Source organism: Sitophilus oryzae, unplaced genomic scaffold, assembly GCF_002938485.1.
Source record: "Sitophilus oryzae breed Bouriz unplaced genomic scaffold, Soryzae_2.0 scaffold_812_pilon_pilon, whole genome shotgun sequence".
NCBI lineage: Eukaryota > Metazoa > Arthropoda > Insecta > Coleoptera > Curculionidae > Sitophilus > Sitophilus oryzae.
The window spans coordinates 640,673-659,562 of NW_022147431.1; the positions used below are offsets into that span (position 1 = coordinate 640,673).

An 18,890-nucleotide genomic window follows, 5' to 3' on the forward strand; every position below is an offset into this window, starting at 1 on the left:
AAAATGTTATTACTTTCCTAAATTTATACAGGGGTATCAAAAATCGCTGATTTAATTTAAGGATATATTTTATATAAAAAGTTCGTTATTTCAAATACAGCACCCTGTATTTTTTACAATAAATCGACGCAGATTCAAATTCTGTTTCAAACTATATATTACGGTTTTCTATACCTATTTAGCTCAGATTTTGAATAAAAAGCAATTTTTAAATAAAATTGCAATCAAGATGGTTGCTGTCGTCATGGCAATTTTCTATTTTTAAAGTCGGCATTAGTTTATGGACATTATTATTTATAATTTATAACAGTTTACTTAGATTTGCCTACAATAGTTTAATAAATAATATTTATTAAATATGTATTTATTATTCTATCAAGAAAACGAAGAAGTAGTTCTTTGATTTATTTTACGATAACTTGTAGATATATGGATTTTCTATAAAAGAGATAATTACGACAAATTCATTTTCTTCGCTTCCAATGACAGGTTTCTGCCTCTAACAGGTTTTTGTATAAACCACATTACCAGCTCTGCGAAATAGGGCAAGTAATTTTTCAAAGGAATGCTTATCAGGAAGATTCCTATTTTTAAATACCTTTGAGCTCTTTTTAAGCTCTTGAGGCTAAGAAGCAATTTTCCTCACAAAATAAAATCACTAGAAACATATCCATTCGTTCCGCCAGCAGACACTGCTTTATTCTTCTTGATAAAATAATGAATACTTATTTATTAAACTATTGTAGGTAAATCTAAGTAAACTGTTATAAATTATAAATAATAATATCCATAATCTAATGACTTTGAAATCGACTTTGAAAATAGTTACTAACTGTCACTAGAAAATTGCCATGGTGACATCAGCCATCTTGATTGCAATTTTATTTAAAAATCGCTTTTTATTCAAAATCTGAGTTAGATAGATATAGGAAACCCTAATATAGTTTGAAAGAGCATTTTAATCTGCTTCGGTTTATTTAAAAAAATACAGGGTGTTGCATTTAAAATAACGAAGTTTTTATATGAAATAAATCCTTAAAATAGATCAGCAATTTTTGATACCCCTGTATAAATTTAAGGAAGCAATGCCTTTTTTCAGTAAAGTGTATTCCTTTACCTTTAAACTCAGTACAATAATTAATTCTGAAAAGTAATGTACAGGATGTTAATAATCTATTCTATTGCAGCATGCAAATTTAAATATCTTTAAATATCTCAAAAGCCAAAGATTTTAAACATATTTAACCCTTATAATAAATGTCTTTTTTTGGGCCCAAGAATCCAAAAATGAAATAAAATACCGGGTGTTCCATAAGAAAAAATATAACTTTGGTATGTATCTTAGTTCTGAAACACACTGTATAATTCAAAATAATTTTAAATTGTGCACGTGCCTATTGCATAAAATATTTTGTTTCTACATCTTTTCGTTTTCGTATAATCAACCGAGGCGAATAAGGTGCGCCACCCTGTATAACGGCCAATGTCGCGGGCTGCTGCGCGAGCATTATATTGTCGTGTCCCTCACTGTGGTCTGCATCTGCATTCCAGCACTAACTAGTTGATCAGCTGATGTCTTTCGGCATTGTAGATACGAGGGTTTTGACATAGTAAGCAATTAGTTCGTGTGCGGAGTAACTTTGTCCCGGTAGGTTTTATAGCTTTGCTACTGAAAAATGAAATTGTAGAAAATTGAATTCTCCTCATTTTCTGTTCTATAAAATTTTCTGTTTAACCGGAAAATAGAATCTAAATTTTTTGTTTCAGTTTCTCAAAAACGCTACTTTCAGCGCACGTAAAAAATCTCAAAACGATCAGAGAATATTATGACGATCCTCAGTTCGAGTGTGTGAGAAGGTAACTTCCAGTGCGCTATCAACCGTCATTGATTTCATGAAAGATGCATACATATTGTGGAAATGAATGCAATATATTTCGTAAAAAGTAAAGCGTAAAAAAGTTACACATCAATTTGATAGGTTTTTTATGCTCTTTACTTTTAAAAACTTTCCGACATTAAGAAAATGGTTTCACACAGAAATATGCAAGAAACTGCGTTTGGGTGATTTTGGAGCCCTCTAACTTTGTTCCCGTAGGTTTTAGAGGTTTGTTACTGAAGTAAAAATGTAGAGAATTTAATTCTCTTCATTTTTTGTTCCATAAAATTGGGACCTACGCTACGGTTCAGCCAGACAATTGAATCTAAAATATTTTTCAGTTTCTCAAAAACGGTGTGGTCCCCCCACCACACGAATTTTCGAATTTAAGCTTTTCCAGTGGACCACTTACGAGTGGCAAAGTATGAGAGCGGGGGTAATTTGATGGGATTCTACACCTTCTTTGATGCCAAATTGATTGTACTATTATTACTTAAGCAATATTTAGGTAAACCGAAACAGAAAACTACTAGTGAGTTACTAACATGAGTGAGGTTATTATCATTTTATGTTATAATACAATGCTAAAATGCTATAACATTATTGTTTTTACGAAGATGGTGGGCCGATATCAACTCAATGATAAATATCAGTAGACTCAAGCATAAGCCAATTCCAAACACCATGAAAGAGAAATAAGCTTCTTTTAATCCAACGCTTACAAAAATATTTCCTCTTCCTAAACAAATAGGTTGTTTAGTAATACAATTCCTATGTTCCCTGTCATGAATTCCATTTTCGCAAAGTCGTCTCAAGCTAGAAAAATAGAGTAACTTTAGCCTCATAGAATTGACAAAATGACAACTTAAACAAAGCAGAATAGGAACTATGTTGATATAAAAAAAAATAAATCTTATTTTACGTGAGAAATCTCCCCCCGAGAGATAGCCCATGTCTTTTGAAACACCCTGTATACCTAATACAATTTTTCAAAAGTGGCTTACTCTTATAATATTTTTTTTAATTTTTTCAGATAAAAAGCAATATTAGTTTATAAACAGTTAGTTTCGGTCACTTTCTGTCACCGGAAATGATTGTAATTTTCGATTTTTAAACGGTACCTACCCTAATTATTTTTTACTTTGTTTGATAGAAAATGAAATTCTAGAAGATTTGTTCAGAATGTCTATAAAAGACATTATCATATCTTATCACATTATGTATGTCAACTTTTGACATTTTCGCCTAAAAATAGTATTTTATATTTCATTCTAAAATGCCACGAAAACAAATGAATGAAATGAAAAAAAACAATTTGAATAGAAATACTAAATATGTGGTACCAAATTATTCGCCAAAAAATGCTCAACCGAAAGGATCAAACCTATTTTCCATCGTTCCTTGATTAAAAATTAGTAATTTTAGCACAGTCTTTATTTTTTTTTTTACTTCAGATTGAATTTTAAAATACCACCATAGACTAATATCATGTACTAGAATACCATTTTTAAATTAAAACGGTTGTAAAAGTTGACATATGGTTAGGTTATTCTATTCAGAATGTCATTTTCTATCAAACAGAATAACAAAAGTTGAAGTCATTTCCGGTGAAACAGGAAGTGACCGAACAGTATTTTTTGCTTTGTTTGATAGAAAATTAGATTCTGGAAGATTTGTTCAGAAAGTCTATAAAAGATATATCATATCTTATCATATTATGTATGTCAACTTTTGACATTTTTGCCTAAAAAAAGAGTATTTTATATTTCAATCTAAAATGCAACGAAAAGAGATAAAGCAACAATTTGAATAGAGAAATATCAAATATGTGGTACCAAATTATTCGCCAAAAAATGCTCTTTTAAAATGCCACGAAAAGAGATAAAACAACAATTTGAATAGAGAAATATCAAATATGTGGTACCAAATTATTCGCCAAAAAATGCTCTTTTAAAATATGTTGAGTTACTGTTATCCCATTTGAAAAAATTGAGTGATGATTAAAAATACAACTTTGGCATCTTTTAACCGGTCTGGAACAGACACGAAAAATATTAAACGATCAAACCTATTTTCCATCGTTCCTTGATTAAAAATTAGTAATTTTAGCACAGACTAGTTTTTTTTTACTTCAGATTGAATTTTAAAATACCACCATAGACTAATGTCATGTACTAGAATACCACTTTTTAAATTAAAAACGGTTGTAAAAGTAACATATGGTTAGGTTATTCTATTCAGAATGTCATTTTCTATCAAACAGAATAAAAAATACAAAGAGTACCGTTTAAAAATCAAAAGTTGAAGTCATTTCCGGTAAAACAGGAAGTGACCGAACAGAATACGACAGCTGTAAATGAGGTAATAAAAGCTTTTAATACTCCAATAAAGAAGAAACAACTAACCAAATATTACCAACTTAACGAATAACTTTACAAAATGGAGCAAAATGATACACAAATCTGCAGGAGATCTAAACACGAATAGAACGTTCAGAATTTGATCCTTTCGTCGATCAGAGACCAACGCGATTGAAGAACGGGTTAATGTAGTCAATTTTCTATAGACTTGTAGTGTCATAACCAGGGATTGCTCCAAGACATATAACGATGCCGGACGGGGCTATCCTGTCTGTCATACCATGCACCCTCTACTGCTTGTGGTTATGTCTCACGTTTAGAGGGTGTGGTTGTCTTGGCTTAACCGCCCGGACCAAGAGGAGATCCTCCTCCTCCTTTCTATTACTCTATAAGACATTATGATGTCTCGTGAAAAAAATAGTCTCGTGACATTATGATATCGCATTTATGGTGTCTCTCCATGTTGTTCTGTCTTGCGCAGTAGTACTGGCCTCGTGCAGACTATGACCTATTATTGTCTTCATTTGGTCCACCCAACGGTTAGGACGTTTCCCGTTCACAATCAAGAGGAGATAACCTCACCAAAATCCTAAATCCTACGCTGGCGGGACCAGGTCAAAGGACTAGGTAGAAGACTAGACTTTACTGGTCTCAACATTGGGGTACCGGGCGCACCCCATTGTATTTACCCCTTACTTCTACATTCGGGACTATGTAGAAGTGGACCGATTATCCCTAGCCACTCGTAACTACTTACTTGTAAGCAACAGTAAAGACTCCACCTACCTGCTAGGCCTTACCCAGGCTGACTTACTTACTGCCATTACTCGCTGACGAGTATTTGACACGCATCAGAATATGGTTACGCAATGCGTTTTTTTGAAATGAGCTTTTCTGTGACTGAAAAGCCCGATACGTGATGTTGTTCATCCCACTGATACTGCATACTTATACCCTTTAAGTTTTCATGGAAAATATCCTTGTATCTTTTAAGTTGTCCACCGGGTTTCCTCTTACCGTCTAAAGCTCACCGTAAAGAAGAGATTTCGATAGGCGGTTTTCTTGCATTCTGCATACGTGACCAGCCCATCTTAAGCGGGACTTTGTAATCATGACTTCAATACTCTCGCAGTTAACTTTTTCAAGGACCGATACGTTTGAGACATGGTCGTACCAATTGATTCTTAACAGTTGTCTAAGGTGTCTCTGTTGTAACTCGTTTGAGGCGCTCGGCGGTACGGCGCGGCACCCAGGTGCAAAACTTTGTAAGGACATAATTGGCGAGTCATCAGCTCCAGGAACGAGGGTCATGGTCAGGTCCTCACAATAGGAATTGACCTCAAATCCAAGGACGCAGTATAGAAAGAGGGATATATCCTTTATTATAGATACCGGGCAATACCGGTATCAGGTCTAAGGAGAGATCAAGTTAAAGAGGTGGAGAAAATGGAGACAGATCCTCCTTCTCGCTTGTAATGTCGGTAATGTTGAACAATGTCGGTAATGTCAAACGTACAGCCTCACCACAAGATGTATCATTTTTACTCCTAATAAGACAATATACTATTATGAAAATTCTTACCCTACAATAAACATTTCCATGTACGGAGACCTTTTATGACAAAATATATGTGGATTATCAGTTTTGTAAATAGTATCCACCGTTCGTAAAGTACATATTTGATTATTAGTAAAGGTGTTCAAAATGACATTATTAGCTGCATTCATTTCCACATTAAATGCAAAATACGAATCTCTTACAAGTTGCATTCCCTTCGAGACGGGAAAAAAGTTGTCTCCTTTGGATGATTTTATTTTGGTTTCATAGATTAAATTTCTCCAATATTCATCGGCTCGGTCAGAAGGTTCCTGTAAAATAAAAAATAAAGATAATAATATAATTTATGTCTTAACAATATGCTGTTTCATTTACATATTTTTATAGTATATAGAATATACGGTTAAAGTTATCCTGAACAGTATTAGAAAATATCTTTTAAACAATTTAATGGTCTCAGTACAAATTTACATTATTTTTATATGATTTTATAGCATGTTTTGTAAGATTTTATTGCATTTTAATTCACAGGTGATGTATTGTGTAATTTTGAATTGTTTTTGTGAATCCTAAACAGCGTACACACTAGGCCAGAAACAATTCGAAACATGTCAAGGTCGCATTTCGTCGCCCAGCTTTGAACGCATTTCGATTTATTTCCAGTTGTCTTGACCCACTTCGGTTTACCTCGACCTACTTTCGATTCTTAAAAGCGCCTGAAAACTACTCGTGAGGAGAGCGAGGGGGGATTTTTTTGGCGTTTTTAGTTGCCTCGTTCGATTTTGTTTTGTTTTGAGCTATTTCCAAAAGGTGGCGGTATCTGTACCGGAGGCAAAAGATTTTATTTTCATAAATCTCAGTGAAATAATTACACCTAGACGTTTCTAAAATAGCTGTTGTTACGATGATCTTCCGTTAATTACATATCGTTTTATGTTATATTGATATATTTTATAATCTACTAGCGTATACCAGCGACTTCGTTCGCGTCGAATTAATCATTTGTAATAGTGATGATAAAGCAAAGCAAGAATTTCCATTAACGTACAAACTGGATAAAATTTTCTCACATTTATGTCAGCATGAGAAAAAACAATATGGCGATATTATTATATAACTTGATAATATTTGAGGGGTAGTTTCATCTCGTTGGAATTTGACTTTCGAAAAATCCGTTTGCCAAAAATAAGTTTTTTACGTCAAGCAGTTTAAGCAGAATCGTGGTTAAGAAATTACCCTTAAACTTTTTGGAACACCCTGTATAATTTTTGAAATCCAGTAGACGTACAGTACGTTTGCTGGATCTGTGTCTCTGAAAGGAATTCGGACAAAAAACATTTAAATAAACAACAATATATTTTATACGTCGACTTGACGAGTACGTCACCGCAAATCGCTCCGCCCACTGATTTTATTGGCTACTTGCAAATTTGTCGATTTTTTATTGATGGGACGCGTTGTCTAATTTTTTACGAAAAACATGGAGAGAATATCGTTTCCCCTCTCACGGATACCTCGTAGCTACAGAACGGTCAGACGTACTGTACTTTACTAATAATTGTATTAAACAAAATTGTTCTTGAGCAAGAAATATTGACAAAAACTCTCCATTCATTTCACTTAACTGTTAGGCGATTTTGTCAGAAACGACTCCGGATCTTACTTTGATTAAATTGTTGTGTCTAGCCCCCCCTTTCCCGAAATCTAGATCACCCCCTGAGTATATGTTTCGGTTAAACATGTTTATGAATAAATAACTTACAAGAAAGAAGTGCCGATTAAATGACTGATCTTCTACACCAAAATCCAGTTTTGCATTATACAGCGTTTCCAGTGTTTTAATGCTATTGGTATTGGATTGCAGTAGCAAAACAATTCTCGCTGAAAACGCAGTATATAGAAATGTGGTACAGATTAACAATGTAAAAGTAGCCATCTTTCCAGACAAACTTTTTGGTTCGTGATAAAAATCCATTTGACAAATTATAGCCATCTAAAAAACATTTTCTTATGTAATCGTGGGGTTAAAATAATAATATAAAATTACCTGCATCATTACAATATCCATAGTACTAGGCTTATTCTCATCGTTATTTCTAGATATTGCTACAAAATCTTCTTCTTTAACTTCCCATGAAAATATAATTTTTATAATGAAGCCACATAGCACGACATAACCGGCTATTGTAATCCACACGACTTTATTAAATGGCATTGTGAACAAATTAGAATAGTAAGCTAAAGGTGGAGCTCTAAATATAAACTTAATAGCAACATTTTTCAACGGTGCAAAAATATACTTCAAGTACTTTAGTCGATAAGCCGGAGTAAAAGAAATTGTACCTAAAATTTCAATTTATATTTTTTCAATTCTTTACTTGTTCTCTACACATGTTCATATACCTAAAATAAATGTTTTTTTAAGTTATTTAAGATTTAGTTTTAAAGCATAATATATATTTTTTTATTTTATCTAGCTTCCTTTGACATTAAGTGTCAAATAATCAAACAATTTATTTCCTTCTCTCAGAAAACTAATTATTCGATTTTTTTTCTCAAAAACATATCTCGTATTTTCGCACTTTAGTGATATCTAAAAGTGGATATTATTGTTAATAATATACCTACCGTATGATCGAAAAAAAAAACGCCGCAAAGTTGGCATGGAAATACAATCGATGAAATAAACACGATTTTTTTTAATTTCAGTGTCACAATATGACATGGCCAGATATATTGTTTGACATTGCTTGACGTTTAAAGTCACAGGCTACTGGTTAAAATCAAGAAAAATATACGCTAGTTATACAACGGAAAACTGCTGACATAGTGCCGGATAGTGCTTAGTGTGCATTTTGCGAATCTCCTAGTTTTCTAACAGACAATTTTATATTCAGACAGATATTTGATTTGAAGTAATTTAGATGTATTAATTTTAACTTTTGTATTTCTATTTTTTGTAACTTTAATGTAAAAGTAAAATAAAGTTTTTAAAAAGAAGATTGTATCGTCTCGTATTATAAGTCGCTTTAAAACGTAATGTTAAATAACTTAATAACGATTTATTTTAGGTATAGGAACATGTATATGTATAATCAAAAAGAAACAAATTGAAAAATCTTTTAACTAGCAAAATTTAAAAAAAATGGGGATTGCATTTAAAAAAAATATTTATAATAACTTTTAACCGTTCAATTCCAAGACAGCTATGGCCAATATTATTTGACATTTGAACAATTGAATTCTTGAAATAGATAGTCACGTGTTTTCTCTTTCTGCCGCAGTGGCTGTGGTAATCACTCAACTTGGCGTTTAGGCGATACATTATTTTAAAGGGCAGTTTTTTTCCCCAAAAATTTTAAATATATTATGTTTTCTCAAAAACAGTTAGTGTTAGATATAGAATGTTTGATATCAAAATTCAGAAAAAATTATAGGGAATTTAAATATGTAATAAAAATGTGGGGGGAGGCCCATTTAAAATAAGAACGTAGCTGTCATATTGAAAATATTTTAATCGAAAGATCTCGTTGTGAAACAATGATGCGAAAAAAAATCTCCTATACAGGGTGCTACAAATTCGAGGTACGAGCATTGGTATCTCGGAAACCGTAAGAGATACGAAAAAATTGGGGCAATGTTGCACTTTAGGATGTTCACCAAGATACCATCAAAAAAGTTTTAAACATTTCAAGGATTGCTGAGTTTTTTGGAAAAAACGGATTTTTTAAAAATCAATTTTATTTTTTCCTGGCGTTACTTTTAGAAAATCAAAAAACTAATTGCACGTTCTCATGGCTACTTTATTAGGGCTATCCAAAGATATTTAAACTCAAGAGATACAATTGTTTACTTTTTTCCTTCATCGGCCATTATTCTATCCTTATTTTCGCATCTCTCTTACACCGAAAACATTTGCAAGATTTACCTGTATATTGGTATTAGTATTCGATTAAATACCACAACCAATTATTAAGTAATAAATAATTTCGTTATATTTCTATAATATATCAAGTACATTAATTTGCTAACGTCAATATTTTCATTTAATGCTTAACTGCTTAACTATTTTAAATTTTATAATGGAATAAAAATATCATGATCGTGTTTCTTTTAATAATAAAAAGCACTTTGGCAACGTCAGTTTTAGAAATATGCCGGCATAGTACAACGGATTTCGAGGATGAATGAAAATTCCTAGATTCTCCCGTTGCAATGTTGCTATGCCGCCGATCAAGCTCCGTTATTTTGTGGACTTCTGTGGACATTAATTTGAAAATATGGTGCATTCATGTATTGTGTACAAGAGAGTGTATCATTTAAATCCAAATTTAACTTTTCACCGGTAAATAAAAATAAGTAGGGTTAGGTATATTATTATATCCTCTTCTCTGTAGATCAGAGGCGGACCTAGACATAAAAAATAGCAGATTTCTAAATTATATTTATTTTTAGGTTTATTTTTTAAATTGTATATTTATTAATTTATTATTTTTTTAAATTATATATTTATTAATTAAATTATTTGTAGAAAAAGGTACATGGTACGTACTAATTACTAATAACATAATAACAATTTCTGTTTCTCTTTTAAGAAAGGGTATTGAATAAGTATAATCTAGGTACCCACTTGGGTTTGACAAATCATTACCTACCTTTTGTGAAAATTTTATTGGGGTGTACCAAAAATGGAATTTTGCGGCCTTACTTTCTTGTTGCCGTTACAATTTAATACGGCTTTTGTTTTAAATTTTGGTTGCTATAATGTAAATTGGACATCTTTTGACATATATATAATTAATGTACTTATTACATGAATTTTATGACTACTACATTTTGTTGTATTTTTACGTTTTATCGTATTGAAATTCTTTGCACATTTATTATTTATAAACAATATGAATTTTCCTTTGCAAACTAGAGAAAAAAAAACTAAATATTTTTTAAGACTAAGGGAAGAACCGTTTACTAAACAATCGCCATTTTATTTTATTTATGATTTTCTAAAATTATCGCTTTTCTGATGACTGTATTATAATATCAAATAATTTTGTTTAGATTTGTAATAATTTCATTTAATGACATTCATTTATCGAGTTTTAACTACAGAGCAGACTCCCTCTATGAACACTATTTGTTCTCATTGTTTCATATACATACGTTGACCATGATCATTCGACTAGGCAAGTGCATTATTTTAAAATTCCTCAACACCGAACGCTAACTTCCAAAAATCTTTCAGTTTCATAGCGCCACATTTGTGGAATAATATTTCTAATAACTTCAAATTTCAATCCTTTACAGATTATAAAAAACAAATTAAAAATCATTTACTAAATTCGTAACAATAAATCATTTAAAAAATTATAATTTCTTCGACTGATTTGTGAGGTTCTTATTCTTCTGATATGCCCGTCGTTGGTTACTGTTTCGGTTACACTGTTTCGTTATGCCTCTCTGCTTATCTCCGCTCATCCCTTATAAAATTATATTTTCACTTTTTTTATCTAATTTTATTTTTTTTAATTCTGTTTATTTTTATATTTTAATTTATTTCTATTTTGTTTTTGGGGTCGCACCACTCTGGTACTTTGTGTCATTGTATCGGTTTTTTAATCGCGGTGCGATCCCTTTAGACACACATTTTAGTAGTTGTAAAATTCATATAGATATATAATAAATATACATATAATAATAAAGTTTTTATCAAAAATATGTGAAGTCTACAAATATTAGTTTTTGGTAAAATATTGTGTTACTAGGTTAAAATAACTATTTTATTTTGTTATTGCTAATAGAGGGAGTCTCATTCACCGGAGATGAACAAGGTTTGGAACAAGATATTGAAACTGTATTTACTAATACACCCAAAATTTGATATTTTATTTAATAAAATAAAGTAAAAATCGCTTATTGATTTTTTAATCGTTATTCTTATGTGACAAGCCATCTTATAATAAAAAATTATGCCGGTTTTTATTTATTTCGCTATCCTCCCTCAACTTATTTTTTTCCTATTAATATTCTCCCTCAACTTTTTACAATGCGACAAATATGTAAGTGTTATTATTCTTTTTTAAATTTATTAAACAATTATTTTAATTTCCTTAAAATACTGACGTCGATCGGCACGCCACTGGAAATTGACCTCAACCGTCTTATCTTTGTAAACAACTACATTGTTGCCGTTGCGCCGATACCCTATTCCCTTCTTTGTCCATTCTCTCTCGCACTCGTTGATTTTCACAAACCAATGTGTGTTGAAGGTTTAGAGCGTTTTTTGAATGGATCGTTGTATCTCCCGAGTTTAAATATCTTTGGGGCTATCTAATTGATATTTGTGAGATACAGAGGGCAAATTAACTTTTTTTAAGTACGGAACTGCATTTTTTATTTCAGATTTTGAAAGAACTCGGTCTCCTGAGTACAATGATATACCACACTTAATATTTTTTTTTATATCGGACATTTGAACACAATTTAATTAAACTAATTTCAAGTCCGGCTCTGTTTTTTTTATTATTTAATCTATTCATCGTTACAATATTGGCAAGCTTTCAAACTTAACAATGACGTGGAGTAAAACATCGAATACGAATAATCAAATGCAATTAAATAATAAAAAATAATATAAAATTATTGGGCATTACTTGCCGTCATTTTTAAAAGTGACAATACATTTCGACATTACAATAAAGAGTACAGAATGCATTCGGAAGTATAAGAAGAAGATATGTTCAAAGAACTATAAATAAGGTTGAACGAAAAATACATTAATTTGTGCATTAGGGACGGTGGTAACCCTTTCGAACATGTAGAGCATTACTAGTTTTAGAAACTAGTTTGTAGAAGTTGATTTATTTATAATAACTACGATTAATATTATGCATATAATTAGATGGTACACTGAGATTTCAAAATGAAAATAAAAAAAAGTTATAAATAATATTTTTATATTGCTGACCTGGGTATTATTTGTTTGAATCTTTCAATTGGCTCGATTCAATGTTAATTAGCGCTGATCCATATTGTTGCGATGAATATAATCAGATTAAATAATTTAAAAAAACAGAGTGGGATTTGAAATTATTTTAAATAATAATTAAATAGTTTTGTTATTGTTAAGGTACCTAAAAAAAGGTATCAAGTGTGGCATATCATTGTACTCAGGAGATCGAGTTCTTTCAAAACTTCAAATAAAAAATGCAGGTCCGTATTTAAAAAAATTAAGTTGGCCTGTGTATCTCACAAATTATCAGCTAATTTAAAAATCTAAAAACACTATCAGATAACCCTAATAAAGTAGCCATTAGAATGTGCAATTAGTTTTTTGATTTTCTAAAAAGTAACGCCAGGTAAAAATAAAATTGATTTTCAAAAAAATCGGTTTTTTCCAAAAAACTCAGCAATCCTTGAAATTTTTAAAACTTTTTTGATGGCATCTTGGTGAACATCCTAAAGGGCAACTTTACCATCTTCGTATCTCTTACGATTTCCAAGATACCAATGCTCGTACCTCGAATTTGTAGCACCCTGTATAGATATTGTAATTCTCTAGAATCTTATAACTTATAATGCACTCTCAACCTGGGATACCCTTTATGCTAGGTAGAACTAGTACAAAAAAGAATAAGTACTTCATATTGTTATTAATAAAAAGTAAATCTTGAAATTTTGTTTAAGCCGATTATGACTAAAGAATTTATTTAAATCTGATATTTAGCAGCCCTTTCAGATGGAGAGGAGCGTCCGCGACTTCGAGCAAGTACCATGAGTTTATATGAACAATTTCACATGGGCGCGTATGATCCGTTCAACGGAGTTCGTCCGACGGCTATCTTGAAAAAAAACACGACGGACGGTACGTTGCGGACGGTTCGTTCCATCTGAAAGCGCTGTAAAAAAGAATTAAAAAACTAATTTAGATAATTTAACAATTATTTCTTACCTGAAATGTCGGCTCTTTTAAAAGCTATGTCGCCAAATAAACCCTTCGTATACGAGTCGTTAGGTAGTTTGCTACTGAATCCCCAATCTGATCTTATAATTTTTATTTGAGTGGCGTTCAATAAATCGCAAAGAGATTTGAAAAGTATATAGTTAATTTTTGTCACATAATCTACATGTTTGTATCTAAAAATGAAAATTATTTATATATTAGTTAATATTAATAACGTTAAAGTTGTACTTTCGTCTAGAATTTCGTTTTATTTGGAATAGGCATCTAAAAGTTATTTGCAAGAATCTACCTTCAAATTACTAAAAAATTATAAAACGGCCCAGAGAAAGCTACAATTAAAATACTATATAGCAAAAATGTGATTTTGTCAAATTCGATGTCACACTTTTATTTGTTTACAAGAATTTACGGAGTTTGATTATCTTTTTTCTGAATTAAAATGATCACCTACAAAAGAATTAGTTGAACTGAAGATAGTATTCGCAGTATTACTTGATTGCTGTTCATTACTCCGATCCCTTGCAGGCCTCCCCACAGGCTCACACCACATACCATCCGAAATAAATTAACAAATAAAAGAAATATTTACAACTAAAGGAACTTTATTAAACAATACTAATATAAAAGGTTTACATAATCCTCCATTCACAGCCAAACAAAACCCCAAATGATTGTAAAATTCACGCGTCACAATACAAAGCTGTTCTAAATTATTAATAAAATCTAAATTGCTGTATGACAATTTTGAGTATTCTCCACAGGAAGCAGTCGGTCGGCGATAGATCATGTGGTCTTTTCCCTTTTTTATTATAAACGAGTTTAGGAAATCTGCTGGTAGACTGTCAAAAAAAGAAGGTTGTGTCGGGTTTGCTTGTAGCGACCGACGAAAACCATTTCCCCTCTTTTCCCTCTCAAGTGCGGTTGGAACTGCCCTAAGCATTACTTTAACCTCACAAAGTATCCTTTATTGGCTAGGATAGCCAATGTCTATACTTTTCCTCTTCTATATTTTCCTTCTTATACAGAGTGAATTTGCTACGATGTTCTCTATGGGTATCTCGGAAACTACTGAAGATAGAGAGTCGGTTAAATGGGGAAAGAATTGCAGTTTTGTGGGATCATAAATATGCACCTTTTAGATTTTTGAAAAAGTTCATGACTTACTAGATATTTCGAAAAAAAAATATTTTGGCTATTTTAAAAATGGCCTCTAATTCCATTACAATACATTTTAGACAAAAAGTTTTCAGAAAAAAGTTTTATATAATCACATCCTTAATGAGATTGTGTTCTTCGCTTTTTTCTAAAGCCTGTCATTTTTGACATATGACACAAACTTATGTTTTTTTAATGGAAACTATAGTTGACCATGACTTCATAAAAAGCGCCATTTTTTAAGCTTTTCAGCGATATAAGCGTATTCTTATCATTTTTAAACAATTTCACTTAGTTAGCCATGGAAACAAGTTCAATTGTCTTTGCTCTCAGAAATATCAAACTGTCACATACAAACTTTGTAAATTAAAATAACCAAAAATTGTAAATATGAATTTTTCAAATGAAGTAAAGCGTGTTAGATTATTGGTTCAACTTTTCTTGGCCATACATTTTTGAGGATATGTATATACATACGCATTTTAGAGAACGGTTTTCAAGACATGTTAGAAAAGTTAAATTTAGAGACTCGCGCATCAATGAAGTGGTTCCAACATGACTTTCATTATGACACTCCGCCTCCCTCCGTAATGAGAGAAATGTTAAAAATTATTTATATCATAATTATTCAAACTCAGTGATAGGAAGAGGTGGACTAATTGCATGGGCCTCCTCGATCAACTGACCTATCCATTTTAGATTTTATGCGGTATATTTTTTGAACATTTTCTAAAATAACTTGTGTTACAATATCACTACATACACTAAAATAAAAGTGTATGTGTGATATTATTGTTTTAAGTTTTAGTTTGTGTAGTGTAAATTGTAAAGAACCGTTTAATCAAATATTCTGTCTTTTTATAAGTTATAAATTATAATAATTAAATAAATAACAGAATAAGAATACCATACCAACTAAGTGAAATTAGTCAGGAAAGATAAGAAATGGCTATAACTCAGTAATTTGTCGAAAAAAACATGTTATAGCTTATATCCCTGAAAAGCTTAAAAATGGCGCTTTTTATGAAGTCATGGCCAGCTATGGTTTCCATTTAAAAAACATATGTTTGTGTCATATGTCAAAAATGACAGGCTTTAGAAAAAATCGGAGAACACAAACTCATTAGGAATGTGATTATACACTTTTATATATTTTTTTTATTATATAACTTGTATCTGAAAACTTTTTGTCTAAAGCGTAGTTTACACGGGATAGAAAATTGCGATAGAACTTGCTAGAGTAACTTGCAATAGTGTTTACACTTAAGCAAATTTTAAAGCAATTTCTTGCAACAAGTACTTTCTAGGCATATGCTTTGAGCAAGAAATTGCATGCACGTATACACGGTATAGTATATATTGCACAAGTATATTGTTTAGAAGAAAAATGTCGCGCCGTAAAAAGAGAGCTGCCGCCACTGCTCGTCTTTTTGCAATTTTACGCAAACAGTCAAGAAAATCTAGAAAAAGAATATATGGGTTAAAGAATGGATTGCCAGAAGGCCTAGTCTTGGAGATTACGCGATGTTATTAAAAAAAATAAGAAATGATAGAAAATAAATAAATATATAAAAAAGTAAATAAATCTTTCAAATAAATTAATCAAAGTGATGGTATCTTCTTTCAACCACATGCTCCATTTTAATATCGTTATTTAACACGCCTTCGAAAATCACTTGCACCAAAAACTTTCAACAAGACGGAAATAAATTTTAACTTGCCAGAGCACTCTCCCAACCTGTTTACACTTGCAAGCGTCTTTCGTCGCAACCACTTCCCTGCCAGTTTTGTGACTTGCTGGGAGAGCGCTTTCGGATACTGTTTACATTATGCAAGTTTGGTAGAAGTGCTCTCAGACATATACTTGCGACAATTTACTTGCCCGTGTAAACTACGCTTAAAATAGATTATAATGGAATTAGGGACAATTTTTAAAATAGCCAAAATTTGTTTTTTTTTCGAAATATCTAGTAAGCCATGAACTTTTTCAAAAATCTGAAAGTCGCATATTTATGTCCCCACTGCAATTCTCTCCCCATTTTACCGACTCTCTATCTCCAGTAGTTTCCGAGATACCCATAGAGAACATCGTAGGAAACTCACCCTGTATTTGTCATTAGTCTACTTTTCCACTGATCCTCGCCTCTTAGGAGGACTTCTACTACATTGTCTTTCGTAATTTGCCCAATTTCGTTATGTGTTTGTACCCTGTAAGCTTCAAACTTTGGACATACAAACAAGGTGTGCTCTGGGGTATCCACCTGTTGTGGCATCCTCTTTATTTATATTCTTTGCAGGTATGAGTCAAAGATCCCATGACAAGTCATAGCCTGTGATGTATAAAAATTCATATCACCCCATTTTCTTGGCATCATTTTCTAATGTCTTTGATAAAAGTCTTAGCCCACCCTTGGCATTCATTTCATCTTGTTTGCCACTGTGCGTAAGTCATCTGCTTAGCCTCCGTAGCCTAATCTTTTCCTCTTTGATAAATGAGGTCCCGTTCTTTCACCAGCAGTTCTATTGGAGCCATTCCTGCAAGAGCTGTAACTGCTTCTCTTGGAGTGATTTTGTAGGCCGATATGATGCTTATTGCCATTCTACGGTTAAGTCGTTCTAATAAATCCCGATAGGATTTAAACTTCAATCCAGATTTCCAAGCTGGTACCGCGTACAGCATTAAAGAAAGTACAGCTGTTGTTTGTACCCTTCGCTTTGTTGCTCTTGGACCTCCGACATGAGCCTACTAAACTTATTAATGGCCGTATTTGCTTTTTCATAGATTCTTTTAATATGTGATGTCATTCGTACGACTTTGTCTAAATACATTCCTAGATACTTGATTGCTTGTTGACTCTGTATATAATGCTCGTCAATCTTTATCTATATTGTAGGTAAAAAATGTCTATACCTGTGTGGCGGATTCATCTCTCAAAAAAAAATCCTTTATGGGTATTTCGCCACTCCACTGCAAGAAAAATCTTCAAAATAAAATAGTTATTTTTAAAAAGTTTAACTTGATATAATGTCATTTTAATAGAACGTCAACGGTTTCTTGTAGACGTATCTGTTTTAAAAAAGTAAAATGTTCTCGAATAGTTGAATTTAAATATTTTAAATAGTTTTTTTCTTTATTCTTTATATTTCTTTTTGCTTCCGACGACGGAAAGAGATAAACTTTCCGAAACGTTAAGCATTTTTTTCTTTGTTAGGCAAATTTTGTATAACTGTAAACATAACTTCTGATAAGCAGTGTCCGTTTAGGTTTAACGCAGAAGTGTTTACAAAAATAACTGTTTTATTTTGTAGATTTTCTTACAGTGCAGTGGCGAAATACCCATAAAGGATTTTTTTGGATATATTGTAGGTACCTGTCTTCTACCAGATAGTAATACCAATTCAGTTTTTTTATCGTCACTAGTATCCCCATTTCGGCCAGTTTCCACATTATCAATTTCCTGAAATGCTGAGTTTTGTCTTCCAGCTCTGTTTTATATTTTGCCCTAGTTACAATCGCTAGGTCGTCTGCGTATGCAATTAGGGATATTCCTCTTTCCGTTTCTAATATTTTATTACAGAAGATATTCCAGAGATACTGGTCCCAGAACAGACCCCTGTGATACTCCAGCAGTAACCTCATACTTCTTCCCATGCTGCGATATTATCCAGCGATCACTTAAATAAGATTGTATTATTTTTAGTATATGTCCATATCTATTTGTCCATCACAGCGTATTTGTCCATCACAGCGATTATTTTTAGCTAGGGAACTGACTTAAAAGCATTTTGCACATCCAGCGTTATCATGGCACAAAATTCACGATTTTTGTTTGCTTTCTTCATGATTTTGCCAGGTTTGGCAAGCACTTCATTTATTGCACTCAAAGCACTTCTTCCTCTTTTGCGAGCTCTTTTTGCAATTGTGCTTTTATTAAACTCTCTAATACCGTATGATCGAGTTTTTTTCGATATAGATATAT

At 32.0% G+C, this 18,890-nt stretch overlaps 1 protein-coding gene across 1 annotated transcript; it reads right to left on the minus strand.

Annotated features, from left to right (window-relative positions):
- Positions 1-2,461: 2,461 nt before the first annotated feature.
- On the minus strand, positions 2,462-18,562 carry LOC115889246. The gene is made up of 6 exons (XM_030909191.1): positions 18,282-18,562; positions 13,744-13,928; positions 7,843-8,138; positions 7,558-7,788; positions 5,820-6,106; positions 2,462-2,693 (listed from the first exon to the last, which is right to left on the minus strand). Exons 1-6 carry the CDS (start codon positions 18,560-18,562, stop codon positions 2,462-2,464), a joined length of 1,512 nt encoding a protein of 503 aa, XP_030765051.1.
- Positions 18,563-18,890: the final 328 nt, after the last annotated feature.

What these genes read in the sequence shown, in the direction of transcription:
- LOC115889246 (XM_030909191.1), bottom strand. Translation starts at nt 18,562, where the DNA reads ATGGGAAGAAGTATGAGGTTACTGCTGGAGTATCACAGGGGTCTGTTC. An exon ending in TACTATCTGGTAGAAGACAG is followed by an intron (nt 13,929 to 18,281) that starts GTACCTACAATA and finishes TTTCATTTTTAG; the next exon opens with ATACAAACATGTAGATTATG. An exon ending in ATGGAAATGTTTATTGTAGG is followed by an intron (nt 2,694 to 5,819) that starts GTAAGAATTTTC and finishes CTATTTTTCTAG; the next exon opens with CTTGAGACGACTTTGCGAAA.